The 25989-nt window shown below is 44.8% G+C and overlaps 1 protein-coding gene across 5 annotated transcripts in view; it reads right to left on the bottom strand.

Annotated features, from left to right (window-relative positions):
- NT5C2 (5'-nucleotidase, cytosolic II) overlaps nt 1–25989 on the bottom strand; it is a 54218-nt gene that overhangs the window by 2462 nt on the left and 25767 nt on the right. For 2 of the 5 annotated variants that reach the window (XM_041461219.1, XM_041461220.1), the window contains 13 exons: nt 11349–11466; nt 9904–9999; nt 8425–8516; nt 8185–8242; nt 6844–6937; nt 5780–5833; nt 4567–4650; nt 3783–3824; nt 2513–2620; nt 2117–2183; nt 1375–1545; nt 465–516; nt 167–227 (listed from right to left, as the gene is read on the bottom strand). In XM_041461219.1, the coding sequence (XP_041317153.1) occupies nt 167–227; nt 465–516; nt 1375–1545; nt 2117–2183; nt 2513–2620; nt 3783–3824; nt 4567–4650; nt 5780–5833; nt 6844–6937; nt 8185–8242; nt 8425–8516; nt 9904–9999; nt 11349–11466 (1097 nt within the window). The other 3 variants (XM_041461221.1, XM_041461223.1, XM_041461222.1) reach the window with 3 other exon arrangements.

Here is a 25989-nt window from a genome sequence, read left to right as displayed (position 1 = left end):
CTTTCAGGAGAGCCAGTGACACCAGTGAACTGAGACAAAGTGGCTTTGCCAAGCCTGCTGTGCCCACCCAAAGGCAGAGCAAAGCATTTCAGGACTGAGCAGTGGCGTTGGGTTGTTAAGCCCTTTGGGATCCAGAAGGATGAAAAGGGATTTTGATGATTGGTACCTTAATGCGTCTCTGGATGGAGCTGATGTCGGGGCGTTCATTGCTGCTACTGTCCAGATGCCTAGTTACAGGCGAGAAGGTAAATACATGGTGTGAAAAGTCTTTCAGAACCAGATGCTGTGGGATGGGGCTCGGGGGAGGGAGGCTGGTCTGGAGGGGAAGGTTGGTCTCACGGGCAGAGCCCAGGCCTGAGTTAAGGCGCCGGCAGCAGTGCCGCTAACCCAACCCCAAGGTTTTGTCATTGCTGCTCATTAGATGGGAGAGGCAGCAGGAAAGTTGTCACTGTTCGAACACTCACTTGTACAGCTCGGCCAAGAAAATGTCCAGACTCTGCAGCTCTTCAAAAAGGGCTGGAAAATCCAGAAAAGAAAGGGGAAAAGGGTAAGTTTAAACTGTTGAAATGGAAAGTGCTGAAAGTGAATCCAGTCCCCTGCCCATTCCCTTTGCATGGTGGCAGAGGGACACTGGAGCAGGGACACTGGAGACATCTCATGGCCTCTGGGCAAGGAGCGGGGTCAATCATTCTGTGCCATGGGTAGAACTTTGGGCTTGGTTTCTGGTTGGCCCTTTTGTTTTCGAGGCTGAACCTTTGCAGCTCTCACCAAAGCCTTCCAACCAGCCATGGGGCAATTTGCGTAACCCCCAGCCCTATTTACACACCAAAGGGCAAACCTGGGAGAAAAGCAGGAGTGCTGGAGGATAGGAAACACACAGCACTTTGGCAGCAGAGCAGCAGAGGGAGTGGGAGGAACGAGGAGGAAGCAGCTGGTGAATAGGGACTCCCTGCAGATGGGAGAGCAGTCAGGGCTCAGGCATTACAGGGAGAATAACCCAGGCCTTGTCAGATATTTTTTAACACAGAAGCCATGGCTCCATATGTGAAGAGGGAGAGGATGTTCTGGGGTTATTGATGAGGAACAACTCAACCCCACCCAGCTGCAACTTCTCTCGCGGCCATGACAGCATTTGGCTGATTACACACAATAGCCTGGGAAAGAGCACAGGAAAGCCCTGGGACCCCAAGGCCAGCCCACAGAGAGGCACCCCAGCTCCTGCCACCAGCATCCAGACCCAGTGAAAAGGGCCAAAAGGAGAAGTGGCAAGCCAAGGTGATCTCTCCCCTGCACCCCTAAGCCCTGGCGATCTCAGGGGTGCAGCATCAGACAAGCAAGAGCAAAGCCTGGCCAGGGGCTTGCCCGGCTCCTGACCGCTTTTGTCTGTCCAGACGTGCAGCTCCTGCGCCAGCTCAGGGATCACCAGGAAGGTCCGCCAGCCCTGGCGTTTCTTGGATTTGAGGATGTCTCCAAAGATATGGTCTCCGATGTACAAGATATCCTTCCCTTTGGCCCCCAGCAGGTCACAGACTGTGTCCGAAGAGCCTGAGAGAAGAATGGCATGGCTCAGAACAGTGAGCCAAAACAGCTCCTTAGCCATGGCTGCCCTGGACACTGCTCACCTGCCTGGGAGTTCACCCAGGAGCAGCTTTGCCTATGCACACCCCTACATGAACGGCAGCAAGAGAGGCCATGCTGCCTGCCCTGCCATGTGAGAGTAATGGAGCCCTGGGTGTCACAGACAGTTCTGTATCCACCCACTGCCCTTCCCTGGCTTGGCAGAACCTTCCAAGCGTGTCCACACTGGTGGCAGCACCTTGAAATACAGCTGGGGACACTGCACTGGGCCAGCTGCAGCCACCCCTCCACCACAAGCCCTGCAGGCATTTCCCAGACCCTCCCTGGCAAGGAAGAAAAGGACATTTGAGGAGGAACAGGTCCATCTGTCCTGCACTGTGCAGCTCTGATCACGGAGAGCTTCTGGTGCAGTGTGCAGAGGGCACAAACAATGCACTTTGGGAAGCACAGCCTTGCCTGGCACAAGTCCTCTCACAGCTGGAGTGCCTGAAGGCCACATCAGAGCCACTCCACACAAAAAGAAGGGCTCCTGCCTCACCTCCCGAGTACACAATGCCGTGCTGCAGCGGGCCAGTGTAAGTACCAATCTTCAGCTTCCCGGTCACCTGTGGAAGGAGGTGCTGTGTTAGTGCTGAACAGCTGATGGTCTGACCTTTCCTATATTGATACCATTGATACGTCACTCTTTGTCTGTCTGTCTCACTCCCAAGCAGCCCAGAGGTGGCTTTCCTACTGTCACCTGCAGTATTTTAGGGAAGCCAGCAGAGCCTTGAGGTGATGGGGTTGCTCAGGAATCACTAAGTGGAGACTCCAGCCCACAACCTCTAGGGTAGGTCCTGTTCAAACACTGCATTGCCCATTGTCACTGAGAGATGCCACGCAGGAGGTGCAAGAGCCCTTCCAGCCATGGAGGTACCCTCCACTGAGCACTCACCGTGTCCACCTGCCGCAATACAGTGCCTTCCCCAAAGAAGAGGGGTTTTCGTGCATCCACCAGGATCAGGTCGAAGTAGGACTGCCATGGCCGATGGGCACTCCCGGGCTACAAAGGCAAAAACAAACCCCAGAATCAGAAACAACACACATAACCACACAGAGTTTAACTGGAGTGTCACTGTCCATAGCCATAACCTTGTGACATTGCTGGTCCATCAAAATCCCTTAGCTCACACCTCCCGTGGGACAATGCTGAGTTGCCAGCACCATCTCTTAAAGCATTCCCCTTTTGCCACAAGTTCATCCCATCCCAGTCCTAGCAGTGGACGCTGAGGCCATGGTGTGGGACAGGAGAACAGCACTGAACATCCCTGTCAGGGCACAGCTGCCACGTAAAAAGATGCTGTAAATGACACCCTGCCACTGTTCCTGAAGGTGACATCCCGTGCAGATCCAGACACATGCAACTCCACAGCTTCAGCTTACAAGGCCATGCTGGTGCATTTGCCAAGAGTGGGAAAATGCCTGGACTCTATTCCACAGAGCACAGCTTTCAAAAGAGCCCTGCCCAAAGGATATCGAGCCCTTTCTGCTCCATGTTTCTGCACTTGGTGAGATCAAGACCACAGCAAGGGGCTTCTTTAGCTATCAATTGTGGTGAGTGTGCTCTCAAAATTTCCCTCTTGGCTGCCTTCTGCTTTTAAAGCAGTGTGAGAGCACATCTTTTGAACATGAGATAGCCTCTCACTGGGAGGCTGAAAGAGCAGTATAAATTTGTGTCATAAACCTTTCTCCAAAAGTTGCAGGGCTGAGTCTTGGCCTCAGGAGAAAAAAAAAAAAAAAAAAAAAAAAAAGAAGCACAACTAAAACTTCTGGAGTTAAGATAATTAATGCAAAATCAGCCATAAATGTTTCTGCTGTTTTATAAAATTATCTCCTTCCCATCATGGCTTTTTTGAACAACATCTAAACCACTGTGCATGATTTCTAAGAAATCTGTCTACAAAATGCCACAGCTGAAACGTTTTATCACTGAAATAATGTTATCATTAACACAGATTATCATTTGAGACTGGATGATGCCCCTTTTCTCTTTGTCATATTGCATTTGCTTTGATCCCATTCAAACAGACATAAACCAGCAAGTGCATTTTAACCAGATTAAAGCAACTAATCCCATGCAGCCAATGAAGCAGGATTAAAACGCTTTCCAGCTACACAGATAATTAGACACATCAGTGTCTACTGCAACTGCAGAATTCACATACCTTTGGTCCATGTGGAAAGTCAAACAAGTAAGTCATAATTTTCTAAAAGAGAGAAAGAAAGCCTTAAAATATGTACTTTTAGACATGCATTTGTGTAGTTTATAGAAGCATGCTTTTCTAACTTTATCTTTTCTGATTACATAACTTTAGAATTTACACTGAAGTCAGCATAAGATTTGGAGACAAAATGAATGGAAGAGGACAATGACAGGAATCAAACCAGTAGTTTTTATAATCAAATAACACAGTTACCTCAGAAAACTGCACACTGCTTAAGGCATATCTTGCAATGCTTTAAAATGGCATATAAATCTTTAGATTAGCAGCATTGCAACATCCTGCCATCCACCTGGAGTTGGAAATAACCATGTTTATTTCTCAGCTTAGCAGACAGACCTTTCTGGGTCTCAGACCTCTCCAGGACCTTGGTTTGGTGACCGTCTGTACTCAGACTATCTATCTCACTTGAAAGGGAAAGTCTGCATTTTAAAGGATGCTAAAATCCAAGACTGAGTATCACTTTCCTTTACAGCCTTTTAGTTGCTGAGGAACTGAGTGAAGCACAGAGGGACTTAAACCAGGCCTGTACCAGCTCAGCATCAGAACCAGGATGGCAAAAGGTGACTCAAGGCTTCATCTGCATCCCCCACTAACCCATCCTACACGTAGATTAGAAAACACACGATTCTCCACCAGAAGATGTCCCATCAAAACCCATCCAAATGACTGGCTGGCTTGTGCTTATTCCATGATATACCAACCCAACAATTCAAGCAGCACTTACGTCTGTGTATTTATAGTCGCTGTTTGTGACCAGAAACACCTTTCCCACTTCATTCATGCGGCTGAGCAGCAGTGGCAGCTTCCCCTGGAAGCCAAGGGGAACATCCAAGTCACACACAAAAGTTACATACATGCATCATGGAAAAAACACTCAACTATCATCCCACCAGACAAAAAAAAAGGCAAATCAAACCATCGAGCAAGCAAACTCACGTGTTGTGCACTGGCCAGAGCCAGGAAAGCTGCTGGTCCATCCAGGTAACCCCTCCAGAGCACAGCCCAGGGGAGGAAGGCGAGGGGGAAGGGCTCAGCAGGGCTGCAGTGCCTTTGCCAACCACAGTGCCAGGCACCCTGTGCTGCTCCCACCGATCTGCTCCAGCTCCAAGTCCGTTCCCGAAATGGGCCCAGAGGCAGGTGAAATCTGAGCTCACGAGCCACAAGTTGGAACGCATTATAATTCCAACCTCAAATTAGGGAGAATTTATTCCTGGGGCTATTTTTATTGAATCTGAAATCTCAGTCCATTGCCAAAATAGCTGATTACCTCACTGAACACTTACCTAAGAATTCTGTAGGCGTGTAACTAGAAACAAGGTTAACTGCTTTAAAGTGATAATCTACCACAGAGCTCATCTAAACTAAAAAATACTTACTCCATAAGTGGTCCTGAGAGGCCTTGCACACTGCAGAGATGGCAGGAGTAAGGAAACCACTGGAGCTTGCTCAATTAGATGTGCTGAACACACATTTTGAGGTTCTCAAGACACTAAACACTGGTGAGTCTTTCAGGATCTTTCCCTCAGTCCCTTATGGTTAAGTGTAACTTTCTTGTCATGTGGCTAAAAAGATGCTCAACTGTTGCTTTTTAAAGAGAGGTTTGCTTGGGCAGAAAAACATGGGCAGGGAACACAGTTGCTTTCACCACTGAAAGAAACAACATGAGCGCTGCCAGTGTGTTCACCTTGATAACATTTCCTCTGGCTTTTATATTTTACATATAAAACTGCGCACATCAATACACAATCATGTGGGTCACTGGCTCAGAATAAAGGCTGCATCTGAACCTTCCACTTTGTCTTTGGTTATTACAATAGAAATCACAGCGTTTTTGTGATTTAGTAAAGCAAATCAGCATGTTTATTTCTTGCCTGCTTAGTCAGTACTGAATAGCACAAGTCAGTCACATAGCACAAGTAAAGTAACTTCACACTTACATCTTTCACCACGTACTTCTCCAGATTCTCAAGGGTCTTTTCCTTAAGCGATCCCTGAAATAGAAACAACAGGACCCAGTGAGGTCATGGAAACTTATGATGTAAGAGACAACAAAGTAATGCCAACTTTCACACTTTAAAATGCTGTGAAAGTACAAACCAGGGCGAATCTGAACCAGTGATTCTAGAGATGAGAGGCTTTGAGTAGCAGGGACCATCACAAACTCTGTGATCCATCGATTCCCTCACCATGGTAAATAATCCACTTCAACAGCATTTTAACCCTTTCAGAAGGGAATACAATAGAAACAAACAAAAAATAGATTTGCCATACCAAACAAGACAGTTAACGACCTGTCTCCAACACTGACCATAATGCTTTAGTCAAAGGCCAACTCCAACATGTATCACACAACACTGCATAAGGAAAGAAAAATAGATTCCTGACTTCTGCATGGGTAAAAGGACCACCACAACTACAACTGTGAGCAGAGTTCTCCTGTGATGGCTCTCCATCCCACCCAACAGACTGCTTGAATGAGGGAGAACAAGAAAATCAGGTCTTTAACCACATGCTAATGCTCACAAAATTATATTCTAAATTTGTGCACAAATGTGTGCAGAGGATGAAATGCTTTTCTCTAATTAGAGAACAGCTGGTCTATTTCTCTCTTTAATGCCAGTACTTTTTAGACAACACAGCATAGTACCAATGTAAACAATTTGCAGTAGAATATTGCTTTAATAATTAGGACAACATACAAGTTGTGGACTTGAAATGCAAATACCCTCATGGCATCACACTCTAAAACCCATGAATTACAGTACAAAAATTAAATCTGGCCACAATAAAAAGGAATAGGAAGCCAAGCCAGATATGTTCCCATACTAGGAGGGCAGCTGAGATCTTACTCCCATAAAATTGCAATTTATTGTTTGCTCACTAGGCGGCAAAGCAGGGCCCTTGCCCAGAGCAGGCAGAGAACATCTGAACTCAGGAGTTCCAAACCAGCCCCTCCAACCCAGTTACAACCACACACATCCCATGGAGTTCTTGCAGTCACCTTGTAATGAACCCAGTCAACAGCATCTCTGACATCCTGGAACATACTCCTGAAGGACATGAAGAGGTCTCCATCCTTAAACCCTGTCTCACAGCTGTGAGGAGACAGAAGAGAGATTTCAGCAGTCAGTCACAGTAGGTAAGAAACACAGCAAGGAGCAAGACAGCTCAAAATGCTGTTTGGAGCTTGTGTTTTCTTCTTACCAACAGGGTTTCTTATCTATTCTTATCTTATTCTTATCTTACTTTACTGCAGCTCAGGCTTGAAAGAGGGCTACAACTGCAGTTTAACAGGACCAGGAATGTCTGTGCCTCCACAGCAGTACCACAGCTTTCTGAGGCTGTAACTCTTACTTCTCATCCACATTACAAGAAGGTAAAAAGACTGCAGAAAACTACAAAAATGCCATTTGCAGCATTTAACAGAAGATGAATGGTACTGAGGGAATAAACAGAGTGGTGCTCTTTCTCCCTCCTTCCAGCACTAAAGAAGGGAGAGTCATGGAAATCAACTAAATGTAATGTTGCTTAAAGGAGGAACTTCTATGTTGAACACTTAGAATTAACATTAGAAATTACAAGATACTCTGGAGGCATCTTTGAGACAGCATGACAGCTTGCATCAGAAGAAATCAAGAAGGATTACACAGAGCTGTATTTATTATGACAGCAATCATCATGCCTCTCCTGAGAAAAGGTACTTCACCTGATGGATTGCCAGCATAAACAGTTCCTCTGCTCCCAGGTGAAATCACATTAAACCTTTGCCTTCCACTCACATATATGCAAAGATGACCCACCACATGAGGTGATGAGCAGCACAGCAAAGTTCTCATTTGCCAGTTCAAACCACAGCATGTTTTTATATTTATATGTTTTTGACAGCAAGGTAATTACTCATGCTGCACAAACAGCCTTTTATACCACACTGAGCACTTCACCTCTAAGTGTGCAGTGTTCTTTATTACAACATGAAGCACTTGTGGTAACTGGCTGAGGAAATTCAGCCTTTCAGTTACCAGTTCAGACATGGCTACAATGGACACAGGTTCAAAATGAACTGAATGGTGCCTGTAATCACCCTGGAAAAAGTGTGCAGCCCTAGACACTGCCCCAAATACCAATGTCAGTCAGTATGCTGGTTCTGCTGTACCCTGTGAAGGAAACCTTCAGCCTCTGCTGTACACACAAATCAACGTAGCACCACAAAATTATAGGAGGCCCACCAAAACCACTTGAGGTTTTGATATTAAGAGCAGCTCCATCTGTGCTGTATTGCTCTTGTATAAAATAATATCAATCTTCTTGTTCCATCACATCTCAGAGTGGAGGGAATACAAACCTCGTGTACCGGTCACAGTTAGTAAAGAAATCCACCAGGCAAGCCAACAGGTAGGTCTCTGCAAGGAAAGAGATTGTAAGACAAAGATAACATCATACAGCCAGCTAACTTTAGACCTTGTGCCAAAAGGAAGAAAATTCATGCAAAAAAAACCCAAACAGAAAAGCAGAGTACAACATCAGCAAAGCTTTATTAGCTTAAAAGGCACAGAAAGAGGCCTGTGCTGGCTCACAGACTCACCTGGTAGATTGAATAACGTGTTCAAAATGTAAAACCTATCTGTGTCATCCCTCTGGATAAATTTATTTGGATATTGCTCCCGTGTTTCAGGCCTGAGAATAAATAAAGTGGAGAAGAGTGAAACCACAAAACATAAAGAAGATAAAATGTGCTGACCTGCAAAACGGAGCTGTAGCAGGGTCCACTAACCAAAGTCTGCTGTGCTTTAATTAACACCCAGCTTCCCCACATGCACTGTTGGCAGAAGAGCAAAAGTGCATCCAGGGGTGTTCCCTGGGCTGTGCTGACTCCAGCAGAGGCAGGACCAAGCCCTCATTGCTGGGTCAGCAAACAGAGCCCACCCAGGGACACAGAGTGGTCCAGAGTCCACAGCTCGACCTTAAGCCCCATGCTGCTGGCTAGGAGGATGCTTTAAATCATCTGCACTTCCATTGTTTGCTTATCTTAAACTCTTCCCCACTTTCCATGTGTTGCTCTTCACTCTCCCAGCAGCTCTCAGCCAGGGGTGTGCAGGGCTCTGCTGCAGGAGGTTTGTGTGGGGCCCTCTGCAATTCATCAGCAGGGTGGCAATGACTGAACTCATATCATTATTCTGGTCTCCCTAATTTCTGGAGCTACTGAAGATCATTTTAGGTTCAAAGAGGAACTTGAATGCACACATAAGGGCTTTTTTGTAAATTCTGGAGTCCTGACGTGAGGACTTAGAGGCCTGCAATGACAAGGTTTGTCACCCTGGGGCCCCTGAGCTTGCCTTGCCTTCCACTCATATGTCCTTGCAGCAGGAATGTGGGAGTGGGGATTTGCTGGGACACATCAGGAACATGGCACTGCAGTCCTCTCTGCTTCCTAAAGCACCTTCTCTGGGACAAGAAACACAAGCAGCCAGGGAAGGCTGCAGGAAATGGCGTGCAGTGCTCAGTTCTGACACCCTCAAAGGTCAGAAACACCAAGGGGCAGCGCAAGATTGTTCCTACCCCAAACCAGCTCAGGCCCTCAAACTTTCTTAACAATGGCTGAGCAGCTGACAGTCTCATGGGGCACAGGCCTCATACAATGGCTTTGTCTTGACTGACAAGCTGCTGACACTAAACTGTGCCAGGACAGGTGAACGACCCCTGGATGATCCCATCAACTCTTCCCCACAGCACACTTTCCTCTATTCCCAGCTCGCTACGGATGTGCCTGTGGTGGCACATCCTGTAAATATCTGTTTACAGGTAGCCCCTGTAAACATCTGGGCTGTTTCTGAGACCCTCAGTTCACCCACAGCTGATCCTGGAGCTGTAGGAACACCAACACAGCCTCTGCTGTTAGTAGAGTCCCTGTGATTCCACAGACTGGAGCTGATCCTGGAGCTCAGAGCCACAGCCTCTGCTGTTAGTAGAGTCCCTGTGATTCCATATACAATGGGTGCCCTGAGGATCATTGACACAATAGAGTGTATTAAGTCAAAAAGAGCAGCCAAGAGTCTGCACTCACCCTCTGAGGAAATTAAAGCCATGTGCACATACTAGGAGGTTCCCATAGGCATCAACTTTCAGCAGGTTTCCATAGTGGGTGTCAAACACCAGGCCTCTGTTAAGAAAGCAATGTAGGATATGAAAAGGCAAGTGCATTAAGGGGTGACCATTTTAACAGCAGCTAGAACAGCTCTAGAACAGCTTTGCTCACTTGGCATGGGGCACCAGAACAGAGCTGCTGTTATGATCCAGGTGGGCTCCCTACTGCCCCTTTTAGCTGTCAGCAGGTGAGCAACCAGAGCCCAGCACCAGCAGAGACACCGGACCTGCTCCCCAAAGTGTTTAACCTGAGAGCTCAGGGGAGCTGTGAGCCTCTTCCACAGGGTCACAAACGTGACACCCCTGTCGGCTGCAGGGAACAGTGAGGTGTGATAAAGGAATTTCTCTCTGCCTTTTCATGGCTCTGTCACAGACAAAGCCAGATGGGGCATGTAACCATGGCACATTACTTTGGACATGCCCGGTTCTGACTCTGGCAAAACTCTGTTTCATTTATCTAGCAGTTTGCATCTGGCAAACACCGCCTTCCCACAGAGATTTCCCTTCTGTTCCCTCCCTGGGATGAAAGTAGTGGATTTAACAGAGCTCTCATCACAGGTTTGTGAGGGGCTATGCCTTGTTACAGGCACGGCCAGCAGCAACTCTTAGGTGTAAACATGCTGAGAGGAGGGAAGGAAGGAGGCTGCCAGACTGAAACTGGAACAAACAACAGACCCTCTGGTCCAGTCTTTTGTAAAGGAACTCCAAAGGAGTCAAAGAAGCAAAATCCAGCAAAGGCACAAGTGGAATGAACTTGAAGGTGCAGAGTTAGATCAAAAGCTTTGTTCAAAACCTCTCCCACCAGAAGACAAAACATAGAATTTAGTAATTTTGCACCATTAACTTAGTGTAAAGTTATAAAATCAAAAAGTTACTAAATCAAGTGTTTTTGACATTTGATTCATCTTGACAAGAAAACTGGATTGGTCCCACTTCTGTTCTTGTTTACTGTCACCTTATTTTCAGGATGTCTTATGCACCACAACACTACTAATTAAAATCATTAAAGAAAAATGTTCTGAGACATCCCAGCAGCCTCTTGGACAGTAATGGCTCATCCCCCCCCAGTCCTGATTTCACTCCCAATCCAATTGTGTCTCTGCTGTCTTTGCTTTGAAGGGCTATTTTTGGCCCATGTTTTCAGTAGGATTCTTTTCTTGAACATTCCCTCTTTGCTGACAAGGGCCCATGTGTGCAAAGGCCCCCCACATTCTGGATTAGTCTTCTCCCTTCCCCAGGATGTGTGGCCAGCCATAGGCTTCACATCCACAACTGAAAAGCTGGCCTCACATGTCACCTGTGAACGTCACAGAACAAGCACTGGGGGCCTCGAGCAGGCAGGGTTGGTATCCATGAGTCATTTACCTGGTAGGGAATGCAGGATCATACACAAAATTGAGCAGCTCATGAGGGTATCCAATGGAAACTAATCTTTCTACGGTCAGGTCAAATCCAAGAGATTCGTATTCAGGGGATTTATACACTGTACCAAGATGAGATTTCAGTTAGAAAATTTGAAAACAACTAGGGGATTAAACAAGAAGGCAATTAAAAGTAATGCACCCATTCTCCCTCCTCCACATACCATTCCCTCCTTTGATGCCTCGAGTCCCCCAGCCCAGAGCGTGGTGGAATTAGCTCCTGCCCCAGGGCTGCAGTGAAGCAGAGCTGCAGTTTCAATTTCAGCAGCAGAGTGCACCAGATGAAATATCTATCAGTTTATCATAGCTCTCTGCATCAGGAAAAATGTATTTCAAACAGCAGCTCCTCTCCCTGCAGTCCTGTTAGGCATATGCATGAACACTCCTTGTTGTATCTGCTCCAACAGGGTTTTGGTTTGCTATGTTATTGCAAAGCTGATAAAGAAACCAATAAATTGTAGGAGCACATGTATTGGAGGTTAGAAATCCTGAAATTCATCACTTCTGAGCTACTGTAACTGCTCTGGATAGAATCCCAAAGTTCAGTATTGCTCCAGATTTCATATCAGGGGAATTAATGTTTGCTGCAGACTAAGTCAGCATGAAGGTAGATCTGTCAAGTTAACATATGATTTGTTTGTTAATAACACCATATGAAACTGCAAAATGTCTGTTCATTATTACCCTTGTGCATCAAAATGCTACTTTTTAAAGCAAGCTCACTGCTCTCACGTGTCAGGAGCTGCTCATTTGGGACACACACCTTCCCTTCACTCCATGCAAAATAAATGGGCTTGTTCAACTAAGTCATTCCTACCATGCAGCCTCTCTTCTTCCTGCAAATGACCTTCCCATGTGCTGAAAATGTTACTGTTTAATCAGATCATTAAATTACATCTAAAAGGCAATCAGGGCAGATGGAAATCACAGGGTTTCTCTGGCAGTGTGTTTACGCTCACTGCACGTCTGCAGAAGCCCAGAAGATAAGGGGCTAATGTGCATGTTTCAAACACTGAGACAGCTGGACAGTCCTGAAGCTGACCAAGGACTGCTGGCAATAACAGCCAGGGACTGTTGGTAATAACATGTTGTGAGAAGGAACAGGATGTGGCTGGAGAAGGGGGCTATGTGGAGGAAAGGACAGCACTTTTCTGGGGCAAACGTCCCTTGTTCTGGCTCCCAGAGCTAAGCACAGCACAGCTCCAGTGCAGGAACAAGGTCGAGAAGTATGGAGGAGATCAAGACCACCCAAGACCCTCTGACCCATTTTCAGAAAGGTCTGGAAGAATGGAGTGCACATGGTAACTGATTTCCACAGAAAGCAGGAGCCCTGTTTTCCAGGTGGGGAAGACTCATCTGTACAAAGATACCCCCACAAAGGCCAGGTGTGCGTGTGCCCCAGGACACTGGGCACCTCATCAGTGCTGCTGCTGGGACTGGTGATCTCTTTTTCTTGCTTTCTTCCTTTCTCTCTCTCTTCCTCTCTTTAATTCATCTCTTTCTCTCTTCCCTTTTACCCTACCCCTTTATCCAAACTCCAGTGCTGTGTGCTTATACTAGAAGGTCAGGGATTAACATACCAATTCTCATGCCAAGTGTAATTTACTAATAAAACTTTGTAAGGTTCTGTGGACCCCCTGACTTAAGTAATTCCTTTCAGCCATGAACACCTACAAATCCTGGGTGCTCCCTTCACCTTAGGAGTGGGATACCATAATGTTGCTGTCTTAAACTGGTCCTAAGATAAATAAATACAACCCTTGACTGCAATGAGGGTTACCATGAGTTCAATGGGTCCAACTGACTCCAAGACTTGAATATTTCAAATTTGGCTGAAAATGTGCAAGTTACACAGTAAACTCATTAGAGGACAGACTGCTTTTCCTGAGAGAGATCCAACACATCTGTGGGCCTCATGATATATATTAATACACATTGTCTATACTTTGCCCAGTAACCATCAGCAGACATATATATATATATATATATATATACTGTGGGATACAGAAGTTTAATCTGAGAGGAGAAAGAAAATATATAAAATATATTAAAAAAAATAAAATTAAAAAGGCAATGACTTTAGATGAAACAAGACTGTCAGAAGACTGAGATCACACTACCCGTGACAGAGGGCTCCTGTTTCTTTTAATAACCTAAAAAGTACCAGAATCCCAAGAGTTAATTTTCCCCATTAAACTAGCAGCATTAAAAATGTAATAAGCAAACCTGTAATGGTCTTAAACAGATAACTAAAATCAATAAAGCAGTTATCAAAATCTCCAAGCAATATTATACCAATGGCAAACACCAACAACATGATACAACATTCAATGCACGCAGTCTTTTCTATCCTTTAGGAAAGGAAGGATTGATTGAGCTATAGATAGGAATAAGCAATCAAAAGGTACAGCTAATGAAGGAAGCAGTGACTGACAAGGCAATTCTGGGGAGTGAGCTAGAGTTGGAGGGAGCAATAGGAAGTTAGGTGATGAACAAAATTGTGAGAGTGACACCAGAGCATCATCTGGAACAAGGAATTCCTCTGATTCAGGACAGTAAAGGCACCTCCCAGGGAAAACTCTTTAAGTCCACCGGCACACATTCTCAGAATGTCAAAGCTCTGTAAAGCTCCCCGTTAAGTGAAACAGACTCCAATCCCCCGCTCTGTCCATGACGCTGCTGCACTTCTCCTTCTCAGCCCCCTGGGAAATGGACCATGCTACCAACTGAATCCGTAATACATCACTTCACACAAAACATTTCTCTGAGGAAGCCCTGGTCTTTCTGAAGTCACCAACCATGGTGATGCTGCCCAGACAGACACCTGGGCAGGAGCACACTGGCATCTCCTCTGGACAAGCAGAAGTGGTTCATCAACAGCTCCACCAGAGCCTTTCCAGGGAAATTGTAGGGCTTTCTGATGAACAATCTGTATCTTTTTAACACTCCACCAGGGAACAGCTGTGTGGGACACATGGTCAACTGCTCACAAAATACCCTCACTCAATTTATTTATTTCTGTATTTGCCTCAGTCTTAGAAAATCACCACAGACCTCCTTTTAACTCTCTAAGGAAACAAGCTGAAGCACCATTAGGAAAAAGGCTGAAGAAGAGGTATCAACCTCAGCCTTCATCATCCCAAGTATCTGCTGAGGCAGTACATTAATCAGGATTAATCTAAATGTTTCTTTTACAGGGACAGTTATTCCCCTTACCTCTCAAGCCCTAGATTTTGCTTCCTTGATGTCTCTTTGAATAACACTAAACTATTAGCTCATTCACACCTCTGATCCCATCTCTATCTTTCTACTGCTCCAAAATATCTGGAAAATGAGAGCCTTCTCCTTGACACGTGAACTAAACAGACACAGGAAACTGGACTCGTGAAAGGACAATACATGTTCTCTAGTTACCAGCACACTTACTGTTCCAGGTAAACTTTCCTTTAATTAGACACACAGCTGGGAAGAGACAGAGAGCTCCCTGAGGCCACCCTGACAGCACCCTGCACCACAGCACTGGCTGCATCAGCTGGAACAAGCCACAACCCCTGACACTTCTCATAAGCCTATTTGAGTAACTGGAGCTTCCTCCAGGCAAACAAACCATCCACCTCCTCAGATCGAGAAAGGACAGGCTGACATCACTGCAACTCTGGCAGCACATTTGGGGAAGATGCCCCAATCACAGGTGTTACTCCATTATTTCAATATTGTACTCAGGGCTGGTTGCTCTCTCTCATGTCTTTAGGCAGCCATGAGGAAACACAGTGGAGAGGACAGATCAGTACTTTTTTCTGCTGCATGATGAAAACATGGTTTTAAACTTTGCTGGAATACCCCCTCCCTCAGACCTGGCTGCTGAATCCTGTTACCTCTGATGGAGACAGTTTGTGTGTCATGGCAATGTCATGAATTCAGCTATTTGCCACGCAGTCTCCTGTGCCCAGCTCTTTCAGCCAGCTGAGAAGGGCACAGTCTTTGAGCATTCCCAGCTCTGTGACAGGAGAGGAGGCAGAGCCACACACACATTTTCACACCATCCTTGCCCAACACACATGGGATGACAGTAAAAACCAAAGCACGTGCTACAACTTATTCTGATTTCTTTTTCTTGCTGCTTGATGGCCATGTCTCTGCCACAAAGCCAAGTCCTCAGCTCCAGAGGAATTGTTATTTTAATAGTCCTGTTCCAACACAGGCAGATGCTTCAGCATCACAGGGCAATCAGCACCCAGTGCTCGTGGATTATGCAACCAGGGTGGAAAGAAAACAACTAAAGGTTTTAAAAAAACAGAAGCCAGTTGACAGCATTCCAGCTTCCTCTTAATACCATTACTTGGCTTAACAATACACCATTAAAAGGTAAAAAGCTGTACCCCAGAGTGAACACTGCAAGCCTTCAGGTCTGTGATGAGTGATTCCTGACTGACACAGGACGTGCTAGCAGGGAAGCTGGTCTGGAATGAGGGGTTGTGCAGTAAGGTATGCAATTCTCATGCATTTGTGTGGTTGTGTTTACCTTTGCTGCCAAGACACATACAGTTACAATTTTATAGCCTTCCTGAAAAGGAAAAAAAAAAAAAAAAAAAAAAAAAAAAAAGCTCTCTACAGAGGCTCCAGCTTATGCAAAATGCTGCTGCCAGGATTTTAACTCACATGAGGCAGATGCAGATTCAGAGTGTCACTCCAGGCTTGACGGAGTTACACTGGGCTCCCCTGTTAAAGAAAAAAATCAGACTGATTTTAAAACTGCAACAGCTCTGTGCCATGTGGGACTGTGTCTGCTGGAGCTCTGTCCTCTGGCAAGCTCAGAAGCTGGCCGGGCAGTTATTCCAAATACACTTACAACTGATTTACAGAAGAGGCACAGTTGGTAATCGTGCATCCTACAGGCAAAATTCTGTCCTCATATCCACAAAGCAGTCTTAGATCATCAGCTCAGGGATAATTAGGAGGAAGAGGCTACAAGCACATTGCCCAAGTGATACAACAAATCCTTCATGTTTCTCTCAGACACAGAGCAACTGGTTTAAGAAAAGGTCTTGTGCTCTTTTTGCAGCTTTGCCATTATGGTCCATTCCTCAGTCAGTGACAAATTACTCCTTTCAGGACACCCTTTCACACCATACAATGCCTGCTCGTGTCAATGCAGGAGACTTGGGAGACTGGGTCAGGAGCCACTCTGGGAACCTGAGAAGAGAATTTTGCCCTACCCCTTGAAGGTGCTCCCAGCGAGAGCCCCGCACACGGGTCAGTCTGTGGGCACGTCTGCACTGAACGTACACCGGGACACGCTTTCACTTGGGCTGTCACGGGCAAAGCACCACAGGACAAACCAGCACCAAGCCTGCACACAGAGCTGCACTGCAGGGCTCTCGCTGGCAAGCACACACAGGGAGAACGCCAGAGATACTTCGCGACTTACAGGTATGCACAGAGTAATCAAGAATCATCTTTGAGATCCAATTTGCACTAAATACAAAGCTGAACTGGTTGGAATGATGTTGCAAAAATGACCCACAAAAGTATGCAGACCTCCTGGAAGGCTTTTCTGAAAATAAACGTTTAAGGCCTGTTTTGTTTCAAAATGAATAGCTGGGGAAGGCTGAAGTACATGTGATGGCTCTGCTTAAGCTGTGGGGAGGAGAAAACCCTTTAGGGGCTGCCCGTATCTTCCCTTGTTGCTCCCACACACAAAAATTCAGGCAAGGGCACTTCTCATTGAAGATGTAACATGGTTTGTTCCAGGGCTTGCCAACAGTTCCTGCAAGGTATTTATGGATCTTGGGAGAGAAGCAGGAGTTGAAGTTAAAATAATGACCCCTTTCTGCACTGCTTCAGTCGTCTCCCATTTGTGAGATGTCTCAAACTGCACATCTGCAAGCAGTCCCGCCTGCCATTTTATTTCCAATCACTATGGATTTGGTGCTGGGAAAAGCCCTGAATTTGGAACAGTGACAACACACTGATTTCCCATACCACCAAGGCAGCTCTGGGGAAGCAGCTGCCCTTCACCAGAACCTTTGTTTAGGAAGGGAAGAACAAGCTCAGGAGGTGGCTACAACAGAAGCCTGCAGGGAGAGCAGCTCCTCCGGGCAGAGAGGCAGAGCCGGGACCACTAAATGATGACCTGAAGTATCATTTGCGCCTGCCTCCAGTTTTTCCCCATCTGTTGCTCCCTTATGATGCCCTACCACCTCCTGAAGGAGTTTCATCCCTTCCATCTGCCAATTCCTCACCTGCCTCTCCTCGCAGCGGGAAGGCAAGAGCAGCCCAGGGAGAGGTGCTTGTGATGCCCCCAGAACAAACCCACACAGGGCAGTTCACAGGAGCAGCTGCTTCCTGCAGGTGGTGCACCCTGCTCTGATCCCTTGGGCACAACTGTCTCGACCCCTTCCCCACGCAGGTGCTGTCTTCCCCATGCTGTCTGTGCTGTTGACTTGCAGGTGTCCAGATAAGATCAGTATTTCTTAAACCAGAGGTGATGACCTCCTCCAAAAGGGTTGCAAAAACCTTTAACAAATACTCCAATCTTCAGAAATGCTACCCGCTCTCTGGGTCCTCCAGAGGTCACACAAAGACAGATAAGCCAAAATGTAGACATATAAAGCACAGGGTTTTGCCTTTTCTCTGAAGCACAGGAAATGCAGCCCAACTACTTTGTGTTAAGTCTTGAAGAAATGAAAGCAAAATAACTAAAAACAGGTATTTTCAGTTGCTGCTTATTCTCCAGTGAGTAAGGCATGCAAATCAGGCAGTTAGGGACATACATGGGCAGGTGGAGAGCTGGTATCCAGATTTATATGTCTCAGGCACAACATGCATAATTAAGCTTGTACAAATACATTTCTGAAATTACACAAACCTGACTTACAGAGCAGGATCAAAGTGTTGCTCTGAATTGCACCACAAATAAGTAATGTGTAGTGGGTTTGGTTCGCCAAGTATGCGAGTCTGTATTAGGAACAGATTTATATCAGTGTTTTACTGACAAAAACTGCTTAGTTAAAGCCTTGAGGACTGAGATCCCCTTTTACAAACCCATTCCCTGCAACAGTACAAATATCTGTGCATCCTGCCTCAACAATTTCTATCAAATGAGATCCTGATGTCCCAGAACAGGCTAGATCTATCCCCAGAACTCACCCTTCTGTCAGTATCTCCTCTGCACATGGCCCCAAAGCCAGCATTTAGTGTCCACTACACTGTGTCTGTGACAGTCACCCCTCCACAATAACAACACCACTGGCTATTTCACACAAGCTCCAAATACTGATTCCTTCCAATTCTGATCATCTGAAATGCAACTCTGCTGAGAATCCAGAGGGAAGCAGCCAGTGACCAGTCCTGGAGGTGTTTGGGATACTGGACTTAATTAAAAAACAAACCCCACTGAAATAACAATACCAATTAAATGTACTTCTAAGTGTTGGGCAAGCATTTCACATACTGCCATAGTATGAGGAAAGTCTGTCTCAGCTGTAGGGCCAGAGGTCTGAGGATCCCCAGCAGTAACCAGGTAGTGAGGAATGCTATCTGACCTCTACACACTGACCCTCCTTTCAGGGTATCTTATCTTCAAAATTTGTTACAGAGCAATGCCACTTTTCATATACAAGTGGAAAAGAGGAGGATTTCTGCTCCAGCATACCAATGACTTCAGCCTCTGTGTTACAGGGCCTTTTCTAATCAGGCAGGTATTGTCAGGCACTGCCACTGAAATGTAACAAAAGGGGAATGCTAAGGTTTCTCAAGCTATGCCGCTCTCCATGTTAAAATAATTCATTACTTACACAGGAAGGAATCTGAAATGTCATGTTTAAGTTTCACACCTGGTGTTAACTACCCTCAGTTGTGACAGTGCAGTCAGACTGCTCAGCTCTGATGGGAGCCCAGACTCACGCTTGGCTTGCACAGACTGGCAGGGTGCTGTCACTCTGCACTGGAAATAAAGCTGAGGATTTTCTTTCCCATGAGAACTACAAACCCTGCAGAGGTACCTGTACTGTGGGACTCTCTGTAGAAAAACTCAGCTGGCTTGGCAATCCCAGAAATGGGGATAAGCACAGACCTCCAGATCCCCCTGCCTTGCATCTCTCTTTCCAATGACACATCAAGTGTTACCCTCAGCTCCTGCCACAGCCACTGAAGGCATTTCTCTTCACAGTATCCTCGCTGGCCATGAAGGGAAAAACACTCCAGTTTAAAGCTCTGGTGTGTCCAGCAGTGTTTGGGTCATCTCTGCCCACACAAACAAGTGCCCTGTGTGCAGGCAGTGGAGTCGAGCAGCTTTGTGCTGTGCTGACCTGGGAGCTCAGCGCCTGTAAACAAACTGACAAAGTGGTAAACGTGCCTGACTGCAACCACAAGAAATCCCAAATGAAATCCATGGGACAGCTCACATGTTTTCAATTAGGAACGTGGTGAACTTCTGACTTGCCATTTGTTTATGAACTTGGCTGAACTGTGACCATAAAGGGTTTGTCTACAGTCAAAATGAGTTGAAAACCAATTAGGAACAGTCTCCAGTCCTCTTGTCTCCTGGGGTTTGATTTTAAGCACTAAACCATAAATAAAAATGAACAGGACTATGGAAAGCAGAACAGGACTATTGCAGCATTTCAGCCTATATTTAAATTGACTTTTCATAATACCAAACAACATGGGTAGCAACACTGGTTTGTTTCTTTGAATTTTTTCTTTCAGTCCAAATGAGAAGAAACTGCTGCCAGACTGAGCATAATTTTTACCCGTAGAAACCTTTTCAAACACAGAAGTGACCTGGGCAGTAAGACAAAGCTTAGCTTTAAAGCACACTTCAATACTTAATGTGCCTTTTCTATTTCATTAAAAATTATGTGTCTGTAGCGATCAACAAACAATACCTTGACAAAACCTCCAGGTGCATCCCGGGATACTTTTGTATGCTCAACACACGAGCTGCTCTGCCCTGCATGAGCAGCCAGATCTTGCAGAGCACCTTTGTGCCCACAGATGTTTTTGACAGCAAATCTGATTAACAGAAGGGCAAGGGTCGCTGATCATCAGAGGTTGCATCCTCTGGATGTGAGCTCCAGTGGCTCCATGGCACCCTTGTCTGACCATGCCAAACCTGGGGTTTGGGTGGAAACCAGAGCTCCCCTCCAGAGCAGCACCCGCGCTCTGCAGTGCCCAGCCGCAGCGACGCACCCACTGCAGCCTGAGAGCAGTGGAAAATTCCTTCCCTCTGATGCTCCTGCAAACATCCCCAAGTGCACAGCACAGCTTTCTGCTCTAAAACCTCTAACCTGGAAGTGTATCCCGCTCTGCATGCTAACAGGCTGTGTGAAGACAGGGCTTGTGGCTGCTTCAAGGACTGACACAGCACGGTGTGTGCAGCCTGGCTGTGAATTGCTGGGTCCACACTTCAGGTTGTGTCTAGTGCTGCCTTTCTGCTCCTATTAAAAACAAGTGTTGTCAAGTATCATCAGCTTTAACTCTTCCCAAAGCAGGCTTATTGGTGCTCTCATTGGTAAATTCTAGATATTTTTAGCTCTCTGCTGCTGCAATTTGTTTGCCTGCGATGTAACGAAGATTTGGGCTGTTTGAATATGCCTCAGAGGCTGGCAGAGCAGAGCTTCGTGTTGGAAAGATTTCTTCTGCTGAATAAAAATGAATGGCTTGAGGTAAGAACAGCAGCACTGAGGTCACATTGTGCATGTTGAGAGAAGCAACTCAGACTCTGCATTTCAAGGAAACTTCAGTTTGTCTATATTTTAATAGTTGGTATAACTTTCCTTTGCACTGGATTAATATTTTAAAAATTACTACAGAGTCACCTCTTCTTTCACAGGAAATTTTTAGTTTCCCTGACACAAGAGAATGCTTTTTGTTCTTAACAAATGGTCTTCACAATTTACCTCTCTCAGATACAGCCCACTGTGAGTTATAATCTCATATTGGAAATATCCCTGCATTTCCATGGAAACAAACTACTGTGCCAAAATATGGGCTTAGTTCTTCGGTAAAGACTTATGAACAGGGAAGAAATAGTTGCTCGAGCTTCAGGTTCAAACATAATTTTCTAGCATCTAGAAATAAGAAGTAAATTACTTAAAGTCTAGAAGTCATTAACATAATATATCTAAGTCATTTTTCAGGTTTATCAGCATCCAAACAGATTCAGCTTCTTATTTTTCTCTATATTCACTGAAGAGAGCGAGCTCCAAGGCCACACATTTGTTTAACAGCGTGCACCTGGGCTTAGATGCAGCTCAAGTGCCCATACTGGCAAGAAGCCACATACAGAAGTTTTTCTGTAGTGCTAAAATAAGGCATTCACAAAGCAATGGCACACACGTGATCTCAGAGTTAAAGCCTTCTGTACTCTCAGCTTTGGTTCCTCCTACAGAGTAAGCTGCTGGAGTCATCACAAGGGTATTTGCAACTTAATAGTACTTCTGTTGTGGTATTAAGATTACTAGATAAGGGGGTCGATTAGATTGAAAAATGCCTCCCTATTTTCATCGAGCTTGCCTTGGTATACTAACAGCCTGCTGACCCAGCTTGGTGTTATCTTCTTGTTTTTAAGAGCAAGAAAACAGAATATAGCAGCTTTTGAAACTTTCCTTACACTGTGAAGACTCGTTCTTTCAGCAGCTTCTGTTTATCACTGTGATTCTTCAAGAATCCACAGACAGCAGATTAGCAGTTTGTCAGTCAGTGATTTACTGGGACAGAGCAAGCAACACATGCTCTCTCCACTCCTCCTTCCCAGTGCCAGCATTTCAGATCCCACAGCTCCAGACCTCATTTGCTCATTACACAGCTTTAAATGGTCAGGCTCTGAAGAGCAGCAACACAAAGAGAGCAGCGACAATAATCACTGCGCTGGTATTTGAAAAGACATCCAACTCAAAGCATACTCGGAACAATTCGGCTTCTCCGTCTGCCTTTAGCTTTAAAACACCAATGGCTAACCCTGCCTCTGAAATCTGCAAAATCTGCACCTGTCAAACTGGCAATGTGCAAATGTGAAAAGGCAGACAGCAGATGTGCAGCAGCCAGGGCATCTCCCAGTCCTGGCTAGGAGAATTGGAAGGCTTCTCCTGCACATCCACCAAATCCTTTCTCCAGCCACCACATTATTTCTGTATGACACAAAGAACTGCGTTATCCAGCAAACTGGGAAAGAAGCAAAACTGCTTAGTATCTCCCCAAAAGAGCCTCAAAGCCTGTGGTCCTTATATCATGATGAAAAAAAGGCAAACCTTTAACCTAAGCAGGAGTGCCTGTTAGAACATTTGCATTAGAGTTCAGCACTAATAAACAGACAATAACAGCACCCGAACTGACATCCAGATACACTGTAGTTGTTTATGAGCTCAGTAGTTTAAGTATTCAGCTCAATCTTTCATGTATAAAACTCCCACATCTATGATTTGTTTTTCATTTGTGCAATCCAGAAATTTTTTTCATGCAAGGTACAAATTCATGAGTCCCATTTCTCATGAAAATTAAACAAAACTGAAACACAGGAACCTGATAGACTTGGCTACAATAAAAACAGTAGATGGACTGAAGAATCAGTTCTCAATTCTGCCAGATCACACACAGCAACAATCCAATTCTACCTTCTGGCTGAGTGTATCTTTTATGGGGAAGAGTGTAGGAAGAGTCAACAGGTAAAGGAAAGCATTTCAAAAATGAGATGAGGGTGTGAAAAATTTCCTCTTCCAAATTGCAAGGATGGCTTTGACATGAACACCTACCTGAGGAAAGGGCAAAACCTGTTTATGCATGTTGCACTTTGGATTGAGTTGGGAAAGACTAAAGCTGTCTTTCCCATATCTTTTCCCACGTGATGAGAAGGGAAATGCTACAAGCTGAAAGCATAAGCAATTTTGCAATAAAATCTTTGCAGTGCACCAAACCTTGGCATTAAATTGGCAATGTTTCCCGGACACAAGCTATATACCAATCAGATTATGTTGCATTAATCACATTTGCACACAACAAAACCAGTATTTTTCAAGCCTCATTTCCCCTCTTTTTTTTACTGAAACCGTTTTCAGCAGTCATTGATAATTTCATTATCACTTTCTGAAGAACACAGAAGGAGCAATGAATTAAGCACAGGAAAAGAATTCCAAATGAAAGCATCCTGTCTATTGATATTACCTCTTATCTACCTCAGAGACAGAAAATAAACTTTCAACAAGGCTGTAACTTTTGGAGAAGAGTAGTCACAGAGGAATCTTTTCAAGCACAATTGAGTTTGTAATTCTTACTATCCCTCTCCATCTGCCAACGGCCCAGTGTGAAATTACAGCCAGTTTGGGAACCCCACTGCTTTAGCTCTGCTCCTGTCAAGGGACATCTATCCATCACCTCATTGTGCAGCCTGTCCCATTTAAGAGCTGGTAATGCCAAGGCCTCCTGCATTATTTGGATCCAGATCCAATAATTAAGTGTAGCTCACACTGAGTAGGAAGCAGCCAAATAAAAGCTGTGCGAAACCAATCTCTCTCTGCTGCATTTCCAATGGGTGTCACCAACTCCTCAGGCTCAGGTGAGTGCCACTGTGACGACTCTCCACTGACATACCTTTATTTTATTTTATGCACTTAGTAGTAAACACAAAACAGAGAAGACTATGAATCTTTTGGATTGCATGCAACATTTTCCTTCACCAAAGCACGAGCAGTTTTGACAGTACTGGTGAAAACAGGCAGGCAGACCAGAATTGTTAGTGACTGTTGATCTTCTGGCTAGATGAATAAGCAGAGATGAATCACTCAGATAATAAATGAAACTACTATTTAGCAAACAAAAAATAACAGCAATAGGACCTTCAATCTCTCTGATTTAAACAGGAATTGTTCAATAATTCTCAGTTGTGCCCTGACAGCAATTTCAGCCCTGGGTGTAACGCTGTGGCTTCCCAAGGAGGCTTCGCTCCCAGGCTGGCAGGCAGCAAGGTCAGAGGCAGGGAATGAAGGGCTGCATAACATCACAGAAACTTGTCTTAACCTCCACCAACAGCAAGGGCTGAAATAGCTGATGACTCCTGCTTGTGTCAACTGCTGCAAGACTTTAAACAGAAACTACTTAACTAAGCACACAAACCACAGCCAACCCCTGCTGCCCTTCCTGCTCCCTCCACTTGCCTCCCAGTAACACCTGGCTTTAAAAAGCATTATTTTATGTACTAAATGTGACTCCCTAACAGACTGAATAGGATGAGGACAACCAGTTTCATACAAAACACAGATTTCTGAGCCTCTAATATTACTGTATCTAGAACATTAACCTAGGGAGATTTGGGAGTTTCCATACACGTAAGAGATATTACTCACTCCATGAGAATACAACAATCCTTTATGAGAAAAAAAGAAATCTAAAACCTGTGAGAGTTATTTCAATTTGCTTTCATTATATTTTCCCACCAGTCAAAATTCTAGATGTAATCACTGTGATTACAAATTCAGCTATTTAAGGTCCATCATTTCTCAGACAAAAACGCTAAAACCTTCAGGCTCTTCTACACAAAAAGACTTTGTTTAACCCAACCATTACCAGTATTTCTCAGGAAAGAGACAAGCACAATCAAGGAACACAGGAGTTATTTACAAAAATTCAAAGTTTAACCTAATTTTGGCTTGAAAGCTAACACAATCACTGTGCAAATGCTGAATCAGATAGCCTTGAATTATTTTAAATGCTGAGTTAAATGTTCTTTAATTTAATAACTCTAAGAAGTGCTACTCTATAAAATAACACATGAAATTGTACTTTATGCGCAATGTAACATGATGATACTAAAACTGCTCTCAGCTGGCAAGCTGACATTCTCAGACATGCTGGTAGTAGAACACGATCACTGCAGCGTGTGCATGGTAGCTGTTACTATAGACTTCAAAATGCAAATGCCATGTCCCTACCAAAATTAGATTATTCTAGACAGAAAAGATGGTTATTGTAAGTAGATCTGTGTCCTTAAATTCATATGGTACAGGAATACAACTGTCTCAAGCTTCTAAAGTTCAAAATACATTAAATTATTCGGAGTTTTCTGGTACAGAGCCACCTCCTAAGGAAGACTTTTGGTGCTACCAGTGGTCATTGATTTGGAAAGAAGAAACAGACAAGACAGGAGTACTTCTTTACAAGACAGGTAATTCAATGGGTATCAAAATAATCATTCTGAGATGGCAAATGTATGACTGTCAACAGTCTATTTCAGATGTGAAAGTACACAACAAAGGGGATGTCACGTACAGATTTTGGCAGGGTCAATGACTCCGCCTGCCTTAAGTTGTTGAGTAGGAAGATTGTGCTTGGATGTTTTAAAAAATTTTACAGAAAAGTAACCTAGCAATGTCTGAAAGTACAAATGCAGAAAACTAGATGAGGAGCTAATGACACTGGAGATGCTTCTGTTCTTTTCTTTGGCCTATTTACGTGTTTTGAATGGTCTCCAAAAGGCTTCTGCTCAGCATGAGCCATCTGGTATGCAGATACCATTTCCAGATGTTAAATTACACATAAACTGGCTCTTTATACTTTTTTTTTCTTTTTTTTTTTAATCAAGAGAAGTAGCA

The sequence above is a fragment of the Pyrgilauda ruficollis genome, unplaced genomic scaffold, assembly GCF_017590135.1.
Source record: "Pyrgilauda ruficollis isolate IOZ18807 unplaced genomic scaffold, ASM1759013v1 scaffold15, whole genome shotgun sequence".
Classification (NCBI taxonomy): Eukaryota; Metazoa; Chordata; class Aves; order Passeriformes; family Passeridae; genus Pyrgilauda; species Pyrgilauda ruficollis.
This window is presented reverse-complemented; position numbering and strand designations above follow the sequence as displayed.